We start from the raw sequence: 18,449 nt of genomic DNA on the forward strand, positions 1-18,449 counted from the left end.
GTCAAAAGGTATCGTTAATGAGCCTCCAGGAATGCCATACCCTAACAGTCACGTGACAAGGATTGTAATTTATGCATTTTTAAATTGTTTACTTGCAGGATGTATCAAAAGTAAAAGTGGATAGTTTTGATTCTGGGTTTATCCGAAAAGACCAGGGGCATTAAGGTGAAACTTTGGAAGGGGTATCTTTAACTAAATGAAAAGGTGCTTTGTAGATCCAGTATATGAAAAAGCGGATCTCCAATGTCTTAAAAACCACTAAGGTTATTAAGTTGCAACTTTCGGGACATGTTCAAGGGGATGATTCCCATAGGTTGGATGGCTGCCAGCCTCCTTTCCCTTTCCCTCTTTAGCTGCCCTCTTTCCAAAAACATTCAATTAAAGGTTTTTAGATAAGACATCTTCTGGTTTAAAATAACCTTAAGGTTAAATAATTACGCCTATGGGAATAACATGACCCTCCACAGCCTTGGAGCGGAATGCCTACTACAATTAAAACATACTGTATGCAAGCTGGTTGTCCAAAGGGCGTATCAGCAATATTTAAGGAACGGCTAAGGGTATTAAATTGAAACTCACAGGGTATGTTGTGAGAAATATTGAAATGCTATTGGAGGACTACAAGCTACGGTACAACGTGCTTACCTTCGGGGTAAAGAGTTTAAGGGTTCTATGGCCCACTTTGCTTCTCTTGTCAAAACGACCTTTGTATTATTTCCTACATTGTTCTGATTAAAAAGAAATGCAACGCACCTATTGTTTTCTGTCGTTTCAAACAAGCTGTAATATATCTGCATTTCCGAATAAAAAAACTAGTCCTTGGTAGAAGGCAAGAAGAAATGGGGCTTATGGAGGGGCCATGGGGCACCTTTGTAATTTCAAATGATATTAACTGCAAATTTATGTTCAACCAAGGTACAAACAAGGCGAGCATTTGCTGATTTTACATTTTGGTGATAGGATTAATGCTCTCAGAGATCTTTAATTTCTGATTCCCATTAATTCCAAATAACAAAAACAGTCATGTACTTACACAAACCTTTTATTTGAAACATACTTCTAAATTTAGTTTTTTTACATAATTTACATAAATATTTGCTGAAAATGGACTCTAAGCCCTTTCCCCTCCCCTGACAAACCTCTAAAGCCATGAAAGAATTTTTTCTAACCTTTTAATAGTTTGTGTAGTTATTGGCAACTTTAACTAAAATCCAAAATGGTTTCTATCTCTATCCTTGTGACAATTCGTCTATTGTATCTTTGTGTTGTTTAATGTTTAAAAAAAATGAATGAGCCTTTCCATTTGAATTCAGAAATATTCGTAAAAAACTAAAGCTCAGCGGAAAATTTCCGATATATCTCTCTGACACAGGCGATATTAACTCAACTTCAGCTCCAACACAATTGGCTCTTACTTAAGAAGAAGGAATGCCATCCTTTTTAGTACTGTGCAAGAATTACGCTCAGCTTTTCGAATTCTTCAAAAGGCGATAAAACATTTTGGCTAGTGATGGGCGGGACGTGCACCTTTCGGCTGACTATATTTTAGAGCCTTAATTTTTTTTTTTTAAATTCATGTGAGCGATGTCACATTCATATGCATGTAAAGGGCAAAAAAGCTACATAATACTATCGCAATGACGTCGTATATAGCATAAAATGTGTTGCATTTAAACACTATTTTTCATTAGTATAAAATATATCTAGAAGGCAATCCAAAAATAAGATGTAAAATTCACAGCCTTTTAAGCTTCCTCCCGGTGAATACACGCAAAAATTTGAATAATAAAATCTGATAAATCTATACAACGTGTGCATCATGACTTTAGAAATGCCTTGGTTGGGCATAGCCAAAAATCAGTTGGAAGACCCTTATATATCTTTCCAAATAAGCTGAAATCAATGGCAGATGAAAACAAAAGAAAAAAACAATTTAATGTCCCACTAGCAAAGCTATTCAGAGAAGGGTATCACTTTTTGTTTTGTTTCACTTTTAGTTTTTGTACCCTTGGTTGTTTTGAAGATGTTTGTTTTTACACTTAGTGCACGACGTCTGCAAAACTATTTTGAAAATATTCTATCATTATGATATCTCAGTGGAGTAGTTAAAATTGAGACATGCAAGAGGGAAATAAATATGTAGGCTCCCGGGAGTCCTTTTTTTCTTGGGACACAAAACTTCTATTTTAGTAAACAAGAATATTTCTAAGCATAACCACCCTATGGAAGAAGGGCATGGCAGTTAAGACACAGATTCCAATCCTTTTTCTATAGGATCTTTTCAGTAACTGAGGTGAATATCGAGGGTCTTGTTTTGTAGTTCTTGCGAAGTTTATTAGATATTCAATTTGGCTGTAAGATTATTGTGTTTTAGTTGCTCTTCTTCTAAAAAGTAGGTGAAATTTTTATACTTTGGTGAACTAATTTAATCTATTTTGATAGTTGATGAAGCAGTATCATTCTCCCAAGATGCAATTTATGTAACAATGGGGCAATGCTGTAGTGCTGGGTCTCGTACACTTGTTCATGAATCCATATATGATGAATTTGTCAAAAAATCTGTGGAAGCTGCAAAAAAGCGGAAGATCGGCGATCCATTTGAAAAGGATGTAAATCATGGCCCAATGGTTAGTATCGAAGTCGAACTTACTCATTATCTTTTTCAGGTGATCTAAAATTCGCTGGCCTTTACTGTATTTGCTTATGAATGAGCTACTGACTCTGCTAACCGTCTGAATTCTTTTTTTTTCTTTTTTTTGTATCAAAGATGGCGTGTCTATACAAGCTCCATTGTAATAGTTGTATTTTGACATTGTAATCTTGTATAATGACAACCCCTAAAAGCAACAAAGGTGAAAAAACTGTTTTCTTTATTAAATTGTGTGATAAAAGCCTTACCTTTGTTTGGTTTTATTATTTATATGTGAGAGTATTAAAAAGTTTTTTTTTACAACCGTAATATGGAGAATCAGAAATTAAATTAATTACATTTGGCAATAGTCAATTAAATAATGTATCCCATTCATACAGCAACGTGTGCAATATGCTTTTCAAAATTTTGGGGCCCTACGTGGCTGCCCTTGCTTAATAAAGAAATAGAAAAAAGTTCAAACTATGCAAAATATATAGAAGAAAATCATGTGGCAGGCTCGTAAGAATTCTGATATTCAAAAGAGGTTTGCCTTGCTGTCTTCTCGTCTATACTTTCCTATAGTCAGACACTTTTATCAAACAGTTCGTGGTAACGAACTGTAGTAAGGAGCGACCCGGCTCAATAGTAACCGCAACTCTAAAAACTGGAATTTGTTACCAATAGTTACATCAAACGAATTGCATTTTAATGCTGATTTTAAATATGTAAGTTTCATCAAGATCTGTTATACCCATAAAAAGTTCGAGCCTGAGAATATTTGCCTCATTTTAGAAAATAGGTGGGGAGAACCCCCTAAAAGTCATACAATCTTAACGAAAATCCCAGCATCAGATCCAGCATATCAGAGAACCTTACTGTAGAAGTTTCAAGCTCCTATCTACAAAAATGTGGAATTTGGCATTTTTTGCCATTAGACAGATAACGGATGCGTGTTTATTTGTTGTTGTTTTTTTTGTCGTTTTTTTTTCCACATGGGTGATCGTATCCACTGAGTGGTCCTAGAATGTCGCGAGAGGGCTCATTCCAACGGAAATTAAAAGTTCTAGTGCCCTTTTTAAGTGACCAAAAAAATTGGAGGGCACCTAGGCCCCCTCTCACGCTCATTTTTTCCCAAAAGTCACCAGATTAAAATTCAGAGATAGCCTTTTTATTCACCGTAGTCGAAATACCTAATAACTATGTCTTTAGGGACGACTTATTCCCCTGCAGTCTCCATGGGAGGGGCTGCAAGTTACAAACTTTGACCTGTGTTTACATATAGTAATGGTTACTGAGAAGTGTACAGACGTTTTCAGGGGGATTTTTTTTTTGGGTTTAGGGGGGAGAGTTGAAGGGGGGGTACATGGGAGGATATTTCCACGGAGGAACTTATTATGGGGGAAGAGAATTTCAATGAAGGGGGCGCAGGATTTTCTAGTATTATTTGAAAAAAACAATGAAAAAATAAATATGAAAAGTTTTTTCTACTGAAAGTAAGGAGCAGCATTAAAACTTAAAACGAACGAAAACTGTTACGGATATGAGAGGTTTACCTCCTCGTTATACCTCACTCTTTACGCTAAAGTATTTTTAGTAATTTCAACTATTTATTCTTCGGCCTTTGTGATACAGAGGTCATTCTTAAGGAATTGGGACAAAATTTTAGCTTTAGTGTAAAGAGCGAGGTATCGACAAGGGTTGAACCCCCCTCATATACGCAATAAAAATATACAAATATAGAAGTTCGTTACGTAAGTTAATTCGTAAGTTACGTATATTTTTTACCAATGAAAAAGTTTGTAAAAAATTAAAAGTTCTAGTAGCTTTTTTAAGTATTCAAAAAATTGGAGGGCAACTAGGCCTCCTCCCTCGCTCCTTTTTCTCAAAATCTTCCGATTAATTGCAATTAATTAATATGCAAATTTCGTTTTAATTATTTATGTGTGGAGAGCCAAGATCAAAACATGCTTTAATTCAAAAACGTCCAGAAATGAAAGAAAACAAGTTTTTTAAATGAAAGTAAGGAGCAACATAAAAACTTAAAACGAACAGAAGTTACTCTGTATATGAAAGGGGCTTTCCCTCCTCAACGCCCCGCTCTTTACGCTAAAGATTCTTAATGTTTTAAAAAGTAGAGTTAAGAGAAAGAGTCAAACTTTAGCGTAAAGAGCGGGGCGTTGAGGAGGAAAAGCCCCTTTCATATACGGAGTAATTTCTGTTCGTTTTAAATTTTAATGTTGCTCCTTACTTTCATTTAAAAAACTTGCTCCTTTTATATTTAATAGCCACCAGGATTGTGCCCGTAAGGATAGCATCCAAGGATAGCATGCCGTCAACATAATGAACAAAATTGATTGGGATAAATAATATCATATTGTCCTAGATAACTCTTTCTTATTATCCAGTGCCAACTCCACCGCTCTATATGATGATAACTCTCAGCATAAACTCTAAACATAGACTTCAAATTCTTAATACGAACTAAACTGCAAAATATGTGAATACATAAAAAGAAAGGGTTGCTTCGGGCATGGCCTAGTGTGACACGGACCAATCCAATGTATCAAGGCCAGAATTTAGTTTATAGTGCTCAAAAATTAGTAATCAGTGGGCTAAAGCTTAGCTCGCCCGTCTGATGATTCGTACGGAATCATAGGCAGCGCCATAGCACTCCCTAAGTAAAGAGCGATGTGGGCACAATGAATTTTTTTAGACCAGGGCACTTTGTATCGAAGGAGCTGTCTTAGGAATTTCGAAAAGGGCTCATTTCATTGTATATTGAAAGGGCTAGGGTCCTATTTAATAGTCAAAAGTGTTTCGAGGACAACTAACCCCCCTCCTACGCCCACCATTTCCCAAAACACATCCAATCAAAATTTTGTGATAGCCATTTTGTCCAACGTAGTTGAAATGTCCGGGAATTACGTCTTTGAGGACGAACTCCCCATAACCCTTAGGGCAAGGATTGTAAGTTATGTCCTGAGGGCACATAAGGTAGGCCAATATATAGAAAGGATGATCGTATAAACTTTGGAGGGGGCTCACTGGATTGGTATTCAGAAGTCCTAGTGCCCTTTTTAAGACTCAGGTTGATCAGAGGGTGGATACTCCCCCCTCTGACACCTCATATTTTCGTGAAACCGGGTGATCGAAGGGTGAATACCCTCCCCCGTTACCCGTCATACTTACTCCTCCCCCGCTTACCCGTGCCATTTAACCAAACACTTGAAAAACTATGTTTCACTGTTTGCCTGTGAGTCCAGAGGACTTGTTGGTCATGTAGTGTCAATCCTATGACACGGTATTCCAACTTTAGACTACAAGACACCAAGCCTATTAGGCTTAGGTTTCACTTGTTCGCCTGTGAGTCCAAGTAAATACAGTCCCATATTTTTCATACAAGTCTAGTGGACATTGTCACGCATCAGCCCAAAATCAATCCAATTCTTTCATCCCTTAGTTCTATGACTATCTACCTTGTTTCTACCCTAAGAATGACGCATGGGCGGATGATAGATAGACTTATCTGTCAACAAATGAAGCGATATCATCTTCATACAATCCTAATAATGGCTTATGCCAGATTTGCCTCTCACTCACTCGGACTATCTGTTTCGGCTTTTTCTACAATTAGCCGTGGCTTGATACCCGCAACTACTTGACTTTAACTTAAGTCCTAGTGGCCTTTTTAAGACTCAGGGTGATCAGATGGTGGATATCCCCACCCCCTCCTCCGACACCTCGTCTTTTCCTGAAAATGAGTAGTCGAAGTGTGGATACCCCTCCACATCCTCGTGTTTTCATGATCACGATCGTATTTTCACATCGTATTTTCATCGTATTTACATCGTTTTTATTGTCGTAAAAACTTCGAAAAGATCTCAATCAATTGGAAATTGAAAGACTAGTACCCTTTTTAATAGTCGAAAGTGTCTGGAGGGTAACTAACCCCCCTTCCACGCTCACCATTTCCCTGAACACATCCAATGAAAAATTTTAGATCGCCATTTTGTTCAACGCAATTGAAAGGTCCATACATTATGTCATTGAGGATAGCAGTCCCCGACAGCCCTCAGGGAAAGGGTTTTAAGTTATGCCCTTGGGGCATATAAGGTTTATATAGAAAGGGCGGTCTCATAAACTTCGGAGGGGGCTCATTGGATTGGTAATCAGAAATTCTAGTGTCCTTTTCAAGATTGAGAGTGGTTGAAGGGTGGATATCCCCTCGTATTTTCCTAAAATGTATCTGATAGAAATTTTGAGATGAGCATTTGTTGTTGTAGAAACGAAAAAGGCTCATTTGATTGGAAATTGAAAGGGCTAGTGCCCTTTTTATTAGTCAAGAGTGATTGGAGGGCAACAAGCCCCCCCCCCCTATTCCCATCAATTCCCACATCATATCAAAATTTTGAGATAGCCATTTTTTCAGCGTTGTTGAAAGGTCAGGAAGTTATGTCTTGGACAACCCCCATACCTTCTCAAGACCGGAACTTAATTTGCACTTTACTGATAAAAAATGGCTAGGATTGCTAGTTTAGTATGCATGTACTAATATATATTCCTTGAAGTTTTAATAATTGTTATTTATTAAAGTTAAAAAAGTTAAAACATTTTCAACTATTTTGTCGTTCATTGTCGTAGGGGTGAAAGGATTAGAATGGCTTTTGAGTCTTCAATGGGAAAGTGAGTGCAAAACAAATATTCTTATTTGCACTACCTAAATAAAGAGCAATGTGAGCACAATGTATTATTTATGTATTTTCGTTTTTTTTCTTATTTTCTCTTTTTTATTAGACCAGGGCACTTCGCATCGAAGGAGGAGGGCAACTAACCCCCTCCCACGCCCACCATTTCCCCAAACATATTCAATAGAATTTTTTGGTAGTCATTTTGTTCAACGTAGTTGAAAGATCTGGAGATTATTTAATCCCCCCAAAGCCCTCAGGGAAAGGGTTGTAAGCTATGCCCCAGGGGAATTTAAGGTTTATACACAAAAGGGTGATCTTAAAATCTTCGAACGTGGCTTAATGAATTTCTATTCATTAAGAATTTAACCCCCCCCCCACACACACACCTCATATTTTCCCAAAATGCATCTGATAGAAATTAAAAACTTCGTAAAAACTTCAAAAAGAGCTCAATCAATTGAGTTTTGAAACGGCTAGTGCCCTTTTAATAGTCAAAAGTGATTGGAAGGCAACTAACTCCCCTCCCACGCCCACCGTTTCCCCAAGTGCATCCAATCAAAATTTCGAGATAGCCATTTTGTTCAACGCAATTGAAAGGTCCGAAAATAATGTATTTAAAAATGATAACCCTCCCCCACAGCCCTTGGGACAAGGGTTATAAGTTATGCCCCGGGGGGCATATAAGATATATATATATATATATATATATATATATATATATATATATATATATATATATATATATATATATATATATATATATATATATATATATATATATATATATATATATATAAAGGGTGGTTGTAAAAACTCCGGAATAGGCTCATTTGATTGGAAATCAGATTTTCTAGTGCCCCTTTTAAGATTCAGAGTGATGGGGGGATGGATAACCCCCTCCCACAACGTGGATAGCCTCCCTTCCCACGACCACTCCCCCCTTCTACTAGGAAAAACCACCCATGAAAATGTCTGTATTCTTCCAAATAATCGATACTATATGTAAACAATGGGCAAAGTTCATAACCTGCACCTCTTTCCACGGGGACTGGGGGGATCAAGTCGTCCTCAAAGACACAGTTATTAGATTTTTCACCGATTTTGAAACAAAATGGCTATCTCGAAATTTTGATCCGGTGACTTTGGAAAAAATGAGCGTGGGAGGGGGCCTAGCTGCCCTCCAACTTTTTGTTCACTTAAAAATGGCACTAGAACTTTTAATTATCGTTCTAATGAGCCCTCTTGCGACATTCTAGGACCACTGAGTCAATACAATCACCTGAAAAAAATGAACACGCATCCATGATCTTTCTGCTGGCAAAAAAAAATACAAAATTCCACATTTTTGCAAATAGGAGCTTGAAACCTCTACAGCAGGGCTCTCTGGAGCGCTGAGTCTGATGGTGTGATTTTCATTAAGATTTTATGACTTTTAGGGGGGGAGGCTACCCATTTTTTCGTAAATAATGCAAATTTTCTCAGGCTCGTAACTTTTGAACGGTAGGATTGAACTTGATGAGACTTATATATTTAAAATCAACATAGAAAGCTGATTCTTTCGACTTTGTAGGGGAAGTTACCAACGTTTAGCGGATCATAAAAAGGAGCTGGTTTTTTTTTTTTTTTTTTTTTTTTTTTTTTTTTTTTTTTTTTTTTTTTTTTTTTTTTGCAATTTAAGAATGCTGTAAAAGCGATAGAGAAAGGTGGAAAAAGACGGTGTTGTCGCCTGCATTTTGTCAAGAATTTATATTCTATGCCAAAGTCATTCGAGTCTGAACTTTTGTACATAGCCTATGGCTTTATCCAGGTATTAGGAGGGGGGCTAGGATTTGAGGTCGAAGTGACTGAAAATATAGTCTACAAGTCAACTACGACTAGCACGAAAAAATATGATTTCCGTGGGTTTCCAAAGGGGATAGAAGCCTCTTTAGATCGTTTTGGACATGGCAATTCAATTGTTACACTCTTTATTTTGATTCCCGTCATTTTTGAGGGTTTTCACGAAAACGACGGCAAAACTTTAATTTTTTTTTTGTGTGAAAAATTGCACAAAATTTTAACTTTTATTTTAAAAAATTAAAATTTAAAATTTTTTTTAAAACTTTAAAATTTTTTTAGTGTTATCAAGACAAGCTGTAAAAACTACGTAGAGTTTAAGCATTACTATGAGGTGTTTCACTTTCCGAATAGTGCTGAAAATTAAAGAAAGAAAAAAAGACAGGTTTGAACACCCTGGTTGAGATTCTTCGATCATTGTAAAATTCAAAAGGTGTTCTGTTTGTTTTAATCAATTGCTGTTTTCGAAGGTTTTCAAGCTCTTTGTTGAAACTCCTACTAGCACACTTCAGTCACTATTTTTTACTTTTAATTATATTATGGATAATAGCTACTATTTCCAAATCAATGCCAGGTTCCGATTATTCTACATTTGGAAAATTAATTAACAATTTCCTTTTCGGCTATAATTTGGTTGTGGTTTGCTTTTTACTTAGATGCAGCTATTGCTGCAACCGTGACAGACGACTTCATAGGCTATACATGCCAAGACATGAAAGGGACTGCGAACTATTATAACTGCTTTAGCGTTGATCCTCATGGCTCTTTTGCATTCTTCGTTGCGCTTGAATGTTGCTTCATTTCTAGATGAGTAAGCATATTTTATTGAAAATGACATAATGAGCCATTATTTTGGCTTACTTAGCCAAGATTTTCTGTCCAATTCAATTTGAATCGTCTTATTTGGTAGTACTATGCGTGCTGTTTATTGTAATATTTGTAATTATATTGCTTACATTTTCTGTTCGTTGCATATAATCTTCAGGCTAAAACTAGTTAATTTTCTTACTTGGTCTAGAATAATTCAGAATCAGTAGCTTAATAAAGTACAGAGTAGTTCATCGTATTTTGTCTTTTGTAACTAAGTTATGTGCTATTATCACAAATAATACCGTTTCTTTTCCCAGGTCAGCGAAAAACAGTTCAAACGTGTTATGTCATACATAGAGACAGGTAAAAAGGAAGGAGCCAAAATCGAAACTGGGGGAAACCGTTGGGGCACCAAGGGATATTTTATCGAACCAACTATATTCACCGAAGTCAAGGACTCAATGGAAATTGCAAGAGACGAGGTATATTTCTAATTTATTCCTAATAGAAGGTGGAGTTATACATTTCTTTTTTCTGCAAGGACGAAAGGGATGGCAAAATATTAGGCTATCTTACAAGGAACCACAGATTCGAAGAAAGGAGAAGACAAGAGGGCATTATAGACCGAAGCTCCACATAAAATATATCGTAGGTTGTTATTCTAAATGGTTAATGTAGTTGGATTTTATATTCTTTTTTTCGAGATTTCTAGATGGCTTGGTGCTAAGTTTATAGATTTGGAACAAATTCTGAAACAGCCAGTTATTATAAAATTTAATATTGAGCAATAGATTTTTTAACTTTAGGTTTCCATTTTTTTTACAAGTCAATTGCAATGGCAGCACTGTACGCATCATAAATTCATGGTAACAAAATTTAAGTAAATAGCGGCTTGGGCAAATAGTAACTGAAATTCAAAAAAAAATAATTTTGAGAGCAATTGATACATCAAAAGTATTGGCTTATTATTCTGATTCCAATAATATATAAAGCTCGATAAGTTTGATGTCACTCATCGAAAATTAAGAGCCTGAGAAAATTTACTTGATTTTCGAATAAAGGGGGAACTTGTTTGTTTTTTCCCAAGTGTGATCCTATTAAATTAATGGTCATGGGAAATCTGAAGAGAGTTCGTTTGAACGCTCTAGTATCCTATTTAAGTGACCAAAACTATCTCGAGATGAGAGAGTGGCGTCTTCTGCCATCTGCAAAAATTAGTTAATATTAACCTTTACCTTCATGTTTGATTTAACTAAGATGACTCCCTTGATTCTTCATGAAATTGTGCTTAGAGATGTATAATTGTGTGTTAGCTAATATGAAGGAGAAGGGGCCGGTCCTTGTGGTGGTGGTGGAGGCAGATTCCTAAAAGAGCGCATTTCAACGTCTAAATTGTTTTACTCTCCATGTCCTTCAGATAAATATAGAAAGAGGTATGGGGAAGGGGGTGGCACTTAATCTCTAATCCCTATTTATTTAGACTAAGCCTGAATAAGGGTGGTGCATGGTAATACCTCCCTTCTCATTGCAGAAATGTATTTCTGGCATTTATTTTAAAGCTTTAATTAACTAAACTAATTTGCTTGATATTTTACAACATTATACACAGTGAAATCTAATTCTTTGATATATCAGTTGTTATCTGAATACCTTTTTCAGAGATTGGTTAGAGTAAATATGGCTCGAGCTACTCCTTACTAACAGTTCGTTACCCCGAACTATTTGATATTTTTGTGTATCATGAAGTTCTGTGTAAAAGTAACGATAATATTCTATTCAACAAATCTATATCTTGCCAAAATTTGTAAAGATTAAGCTCCCCTAAGACGTAATTTCATTCAATTTTTATTTCGTGACTGACACCGAAATGGTTTAAAACCTAAAGGCTTTATTTAACGGGATTAGAAGCCTAAAAGCCTTATTTAACACGACTAATGTACAAGATATAACCCTTACTGAACCATAATGCTATTTCACTAAAGGCTTTTTCTTGTACCCATGAAGATTGTGAAGAAACATTTGGATAATACCACTCAAAATTGGAATTCAGGAGTTCAAATTATTCCTGAAACCACAATCTTGCTTTGGAGAAAAAATTTACAAAGCATAATAATAGGGATAATAGTCAAGAGTCAATACTGCCTTCTGTTAGGCATATGACTGGAATATTACTACAAAGGTAATAGCAAAAATGAAAAAAAAGTCACACGTTTAAAATCAAAGTGGCCACATCGTCAAAAGAAGGACCGAAGAATACCATTTAATTCATAGTTAAAGCAGCTAATGAGTAAAATTTTGGGAGTTTAGAAATAATGGAAAAAATACGAGCATACGCTCTGTTTACAAAAAGCGATCGGAGAAAGAGCGTAAGCTCCTCTAAAAAGTGGGCTTAGAATAGCTAATATTAAAACTAAAAAATATCAAGTTTGTCCAATAAATATTCAGAAATTTAGCATTAGTTCTAGGATTTGTAAAAGGACAAAATAGAACTATAATCCATTCTTTAAATATTCATGATAAGTAATTTTGCACAACTTTATTCTTTCAAAGACAATGCAATTTATTATATTTAACTTGCTATACATTGTTGTCAAGTAATACAGAAAACCCTCTATTTTTATGCAGTTTCAAAGAAAATTAATCCTTTCCGGATTAATTTTATATTTACACATTTACATATTGTAACAATAAATATTTACACATTTTCTTAGGCTTTAAACGTCCTACCCAAGTGGTTGGCACGCTAGACTTGAAAATAGCGACGAAGACCACACTGCCTTTCCATAACAAGCAAACAGAAAGTAGAAACCATAGGGAAACTTTTCAAGACAAGGAAATCAATTCAGTGGAGATTTCGGCCCTATATCCAAGGGCCATAGCCAAGTCCAAGGCCATACTCCATAGGCCAAGGGCCTTCAGCACAAGACAAGAAGAAATATATATATATATATATATATATATATATATATATATATATATATATATATATATATATATATATGTGTGTGTGTGTGTGTGTGTGTATGTATATATAAATAATTACATTAAAATATGAGAATTAAAACTAATAATGTTTTTTCTAAAAAAAATTTAAAGAACAGCCCTAGCATCCTTACTTCAACGAAGTTCAACCAGAACAAACACAAAGTAGAAACATTAGGGAAATTAAAAAGGGCTGTTTTTTTAAAAGTTTGTAGAAAAACATTATTAATTTTCATTCTCACTTTCACGTTTTTCTTTCTCATATTGTGCTGAAGACGGCCCTTAGACATAGGGCCGAAACATCCACTGAATTGATTTCCACTGTCTTGAAAAGAATTTTCCTATTGTTTCTACTTTGTGTTTGTTTGCTAAATTTGAAAACCTGTGTCCGTAAGGGCTGGGGTTCAAGTCCTGATGTCGCTGATGGTTTGGTTTGGAACTGAGATTAGCAGTATGACTGTAAGCTCAGCCAGAGTCAATTCAGCTCTAAATAGGTATCTTGAGAACCTGGACACCATTGATCAGCATGCGTTTTTCTTAGGTTTTTAGGAAGTAAACTAAGTCCCACTTTCTCCTCCCTACTCGGTAGCATTGAATAACATTTGGATAATTGAGCAGAGTATTCTGTTATGATCTTTGTGTGTGATATGTATCTGTGCTATTTTAAATCGCAATTCAAGACCTGCTATGTCATTTTGTATCTAAACTATTTTATCACTTTTTTAGATTTTTGGACCAGTTCAGCTAATTTTTAAGTTTTCCTCAATGGAAGAGGCATTTGAAAGGGCTAATAGAACATATTATGGTCTTGCGGCTGGCATTGTCACTAAAAACATAGACTCTGCTTTGATGTTTGCTCAAAAAGTTCAAGCTGGTTCAGTATGGTGAGTTATCGATATACTTCTCTTACTCTATCAGGTTCCGTTCTTGCACCCACCAATAACATTTTTAAAGCAATTTTTTGACAATTAAAAAAAAATGATTAAAAAAATCAACACTATACCTCACTTTCACAATATCTATTTTATTTGTAGCTTACTACCAGCCATATGACACTCACAGTGTGGTTGGTACCGTGATATATATATATATATATATATATATATATATATATAAAAGAAGCAGAAACGACAGAATAAAAAAAGCGCAAGGATCCCTGGACTACAGTTAATCAATTTTTAATCTATGGGCATGGGGAAGTATTTTTGCATAATATCTGCTTCTACCCTAATGGAATAGCGAAATCTACTTATTTTTGGAACATTGAAAATAAACTCTTATTGATTAAAAGACAAACTACAAGCCATAAATTTGGTTGCTAATCAACTTAGAATCCATTGGATACTATAACAATTATTGGTGCCATTATTCCCAGGTGGTCAGACAAGCAGCTTGGCTATATTTTTCTTCTGTTTCATTGATTGCTATAATGACAGGTAAAAGTACCATTTTTTTCATTTCCATGTTCATTGACTTTCATACTATTCTATTTCAGGGTAAACTGCTGGAATTCTCAAAGACCCCAGACACCATTTGGAGGATATAAGGAATCTGGATTTGGAAGAGACCTGTAAGTTAATCGTCAGTTACTACAAAAAAAAATTATACAATAAATAAATGAGGTTGAAAAACTTACTACACAGAAAACGATCCAAACATTTGAAAGGAGGCAAGAAAGAAATTTTAGACCCATGTTCCAGTGTAAACAAAAAAAGGGGGAAAAAGTGCATTTAAAACTTCATTATATGCTTGCAGAAGAGCTCGCTTCACCTTCTCTTCAGTTGTCGCTTCACTCCGCTTTATTCGGCATCCAGTCCTCGTTACGACTATTTTGAGCCTTATACAACTTAATAATAATGAGCTCGGGCCTTCGGCCAATGCAAATATAGCCTGACATCACCTAATTTCACTTGATCTACTGGCTGTGCTCAACAGCTTCATTCTTTGAACCTTGTACACCTGTTATCCCTAAGATTTTCGCCTTTTTTTATGTCATTAGGATTTGTATAGCCTAATGATCATGAAAATTATGTAACCGTTAGGATTGAGGAAGATCATGAAATCCAAATAGCATACGGTAAAAAAAAGAAAAAAAATGTGACACCATGATAATAAGCCATGATAATAATATGTTTGATAGCAAGCTAGGCTTTGTCGGCTATTTAGCTAGTCAAAAGTCGCTTCGCCATCTTTTATCACTTCTCTCTCTCCCGACTCAGGCGGTCGTTCCTTGCCACGACAGTCTGGAACCACTGACTTTTCAAATAACAAGCTTGGGCCATTCAACCCTTGTAATTGTTGCTTTACGTCACCTCCCTCCGCTCGCTGTAGTCGGCTACTTGGGCTTTCGGCCCTCACATACTTGTTATTATGACGTAACATTTCCGATTTTGTCTAATTAGCTTATATATTCTGGATTCTTATAGCTTAATTTGTACGAGAATTCATGATATTTGGCCGTGATAATGGGAAAAGACCATAAAATCCAGAAAATGTCCACCAAAGTAAAACAAAAGAAATAGAAATGTGGTGTCATAATTATTAGTGTGTAAGGGCCAAAGCACTGAACCAGTAACCATAGCTAGCAGAGGAAGGCAATATCAAGCCAGGTTTTTGGTAGCCAAAAAGCCTTAAAGAAAATTTCGAATTGACTCACCCACATACCCATATAATTGAGAATTTTGCAGTCCATCTGGAAATATCTAACCTGGTAGCCATTTCTTAGTGCCAGACAATGAGCTAAGTTGAATTTTCAATTATCACCACACTCTACTTTGGAAGATTTTTTCCCAATTTCTAATAGACATTTTGCCATCCGAGGCTGATATGAGACATTTTTCAGTAGAAGATAGAAAACAAATTGTGACAATAGGATTCCCAATAGTACTAAAATTGGAACTGTATCTTCTTCTTTTTGCAAGTTTTGTCAAACAGTTTGTGGCAACAAACTGTAAGTAAGGAGCGATGCAGCTCAATAGTAACAGAGATTCTAAGAAACAGAGGTTTGGTAACAATAGATACACCAAAAAAATCGGATTTTGTTGCTTATTCAAGATATTTAAAATTCATCAAGTTTAAAGTTACCCATCAAAAGTTGCGAACCTGAGATAATCTGCCCAATTTTTGAAAAAGGAGAAAACACCTCCAAAACATCAAGTGATCTTCTAGGAAATCATATTATCAGATCCAGCATATCAGAAAACCTTTCTGTAGATGTTTCAAGCGCCTAGACATAAAAATGAGGATTTTTTCCATAAGCAAGATCCTGGATGTGTGTTAATTTTTTTTTTAGGGTGATTATCAAACCATTTATCCTAGAAGATCGGGAGGGGGCTCATTTGATCACAAATCGAAAATTCTAGTGCCCTATTTAAGTGTATAATTTAGGGGTGGAGTGGAGTTACGTGGGAGGATCTTTCCACGGATAAATTTTTCGTGCGGGAAGGAATTTTCCATGGAGGGGGAGCTGAATTTCCCGGTATTATTTAAGAAACGATTAGAAATTAAATAATAAGAAAAACAATTTCTTGCAACTGAAAATAAGGAGCAACATTAAAACTTGTAAGAAGAGAAATTACTACGTACTTGAGGGGGTTGCCCCCCCCTCGATACCCCGCTCTTTACACTAAACTGTAACTTTTTGTGCAAATTATTTAACAATAATTCTTGAAACAAGAGGGACCTTACTTAGTTTAATAAGCTTTTTTAAAAGTTAAAAAAAAAAATTAACATAAAGAGCGAGGTATTTAAGAGGGAGCAATCCACTCATATACGTAATAATATTTGTTTGTTTAAGTTTTAATGTCGCTCCTCACTTTCAGTTGAAAAACACTTTTTTTTTCTTTAATCACGTACCGGATCAAAATCTGACACTTAGTACCAATCTATAACCTAGAGTAAAATCCTTAGTCAGAAATCTTTAATGTGACTGAAAACAGATATAGAAACAGATATAAAACAGATATAGATATAAACAGAAATAGTTATACTTAGGTCAGATAGAACATGCATTATATTTTACAATCCCTACCGGCGATTATGATCTTCGTTCCATAACCCTTCTGCCAGAAAGCGCAATGGGGGGTTGGCTCATATTCCCATTGCTCAGTCTCAGATTATCTAGCTTGGCTTTAAAGCTTTAATCAACTTCACTGGCTATAGGGCTTTGACCACTATCCCAAATATGAAATAAACGGGTTGTGTCAAGTATGTTTTTTTCTTTTTTTCTATTTGAAATAAATAGAATAATTTCTTGACAAATTTAACCAGTTTTTTTGGTAAAATGTTTGCCGAAAAATGTACCATCTTCACGCAATATTATTGGAGGAATGGGACAAAAAGAGCCGTTGAATCTGTTCCAACTTGTTCTACTATTAATCCCATTTTTCATTTTGTACATAATCAAATTGTTTTCTACATTTTGCCACAAGACTGTGAATCGAAAATTGGATAAACTGAACTACAATTGCTGATTTCGATAATACTAATGAAAACCAGATGAAAGAAATTTTTTTAGGTTTTCATAATTCAAGTGTAAAACGAATTTGTTTTCGGTACATTGTGCGCAATGTTTAACAATGAAATTCGCTTAAATATTTCTTAATATTCAATTTTTTAATCTTTTTTTATTTCTTTTATCTGTTGTTCTGGGTGTTTATGCTTATCCTTGGAGAATTTAATTATAAATAAGACAATATACCGTAAATCTTAAGTTAAATCAAATTGAAGTAATATGGGCCAAGTAATTAAGGGGCTAAAAAGCGCTAATTTTCCCTTTATCTTTACGATGGTGTATACTCTGGCTAGTCTGCATCGCTTAGAGGCACTAATCATCCTATATACTAGCACATCATTCTAAACTACCCTCAATCCTTCAAATAGGAGACGCTAGGATAGTATTTCTTTTAAATACACATATTTGATTGTTTGGAATTTTAAAGCAATTTATTTGGAATAGTATTTCAATTTTGAAATCAATTATTTTTTAAATATCCCATCGGTGTTGCCCAAATTGGTTAACTTTAAAGCTTTTTAAGAGATTCAATTTTAGGAAGGTGGCTTACAAGACAAAGTTCCTGAACTTATGAGTAAGACAAAACTACCATCTTCTTATAATAAGAAGATAATGACCATTATTTAGTTTGGTTCGGTGCCACTTTGAAGGAACTTTCTAATGGCAGATGTTAACTGGAAAATAATATTCCGGCTAAGCTGGGTACTGATACTGTAATAAAATAACAGCACAGTCAATATCTTTAAATTGTGTACTCTGGCGTGTCTGCATAGCTTAGAGGTAATAGTCATCCCATATAATAGCACACAAAAGAAGATAATGACCATTATTTACTTTGGTTCGGTGCCACTTTCAAGGAAGTTTCAGTATTTAGAGAGCACTACAGTACATGCTGTAATATCTAATGGCAGATGTTATTCATGAATATGCTGGAAAAAAAATATTCCAGCTAAGCTGGGTAATGATACTGTAATAAAATGAAGTTTTG

General features: G+C 35.3%; 1 protein-coding gene across 1 annotated transcript in view; it reads left to right on the forward strand.

Moving 5' to 3' along the window:
* The window catches only part of LOC136041284 (aldehyde dehydrogenase 1A1-like), a 43,452-nt gene that overhangs the window by 24,405 nt on the left and 598 nt on the right, over nucleotides 1-18,449 (forward strand). The window contains exons 8-11 of the mRNA XM_065725891.1: nucleotides 2,443-2,627; nucleotides 10,284-10,448; nucleotides 13,675-13,832; nucleotides 14,444-14,518. Coding sequence (XP_065581963.1) covers nucleotides 2,443-2,627; nucleotides 10,284-10,448; nucleotides 13,675-13,832; nucleotides 14,444-14,518 — 583 coding nt within the window. The remainder of the gene's footprint in view (nucleotides 1-2,442; nucleotides 2,628-10,283; nucleotides 10,449-13,674; nucleotides 13,833-14,443; nucleotides 14,519-18,449) is intronic.

This window comes from Artemia franciscana, unplaced genomic scaffold, assembly GCF_032884065.1.
Source record: "Artemia franciscana unplaced genomic scaffold, ASM3288406v1 PGA_scaffold_131, whole genome shotgun sequence".
Classification (NCBI taxonomy): Eukaryota; Metazoa; Arthropoda; class Branchiopoda; order Anostraca; family Artemiidae; genus Artemia; species Artemia franciscana.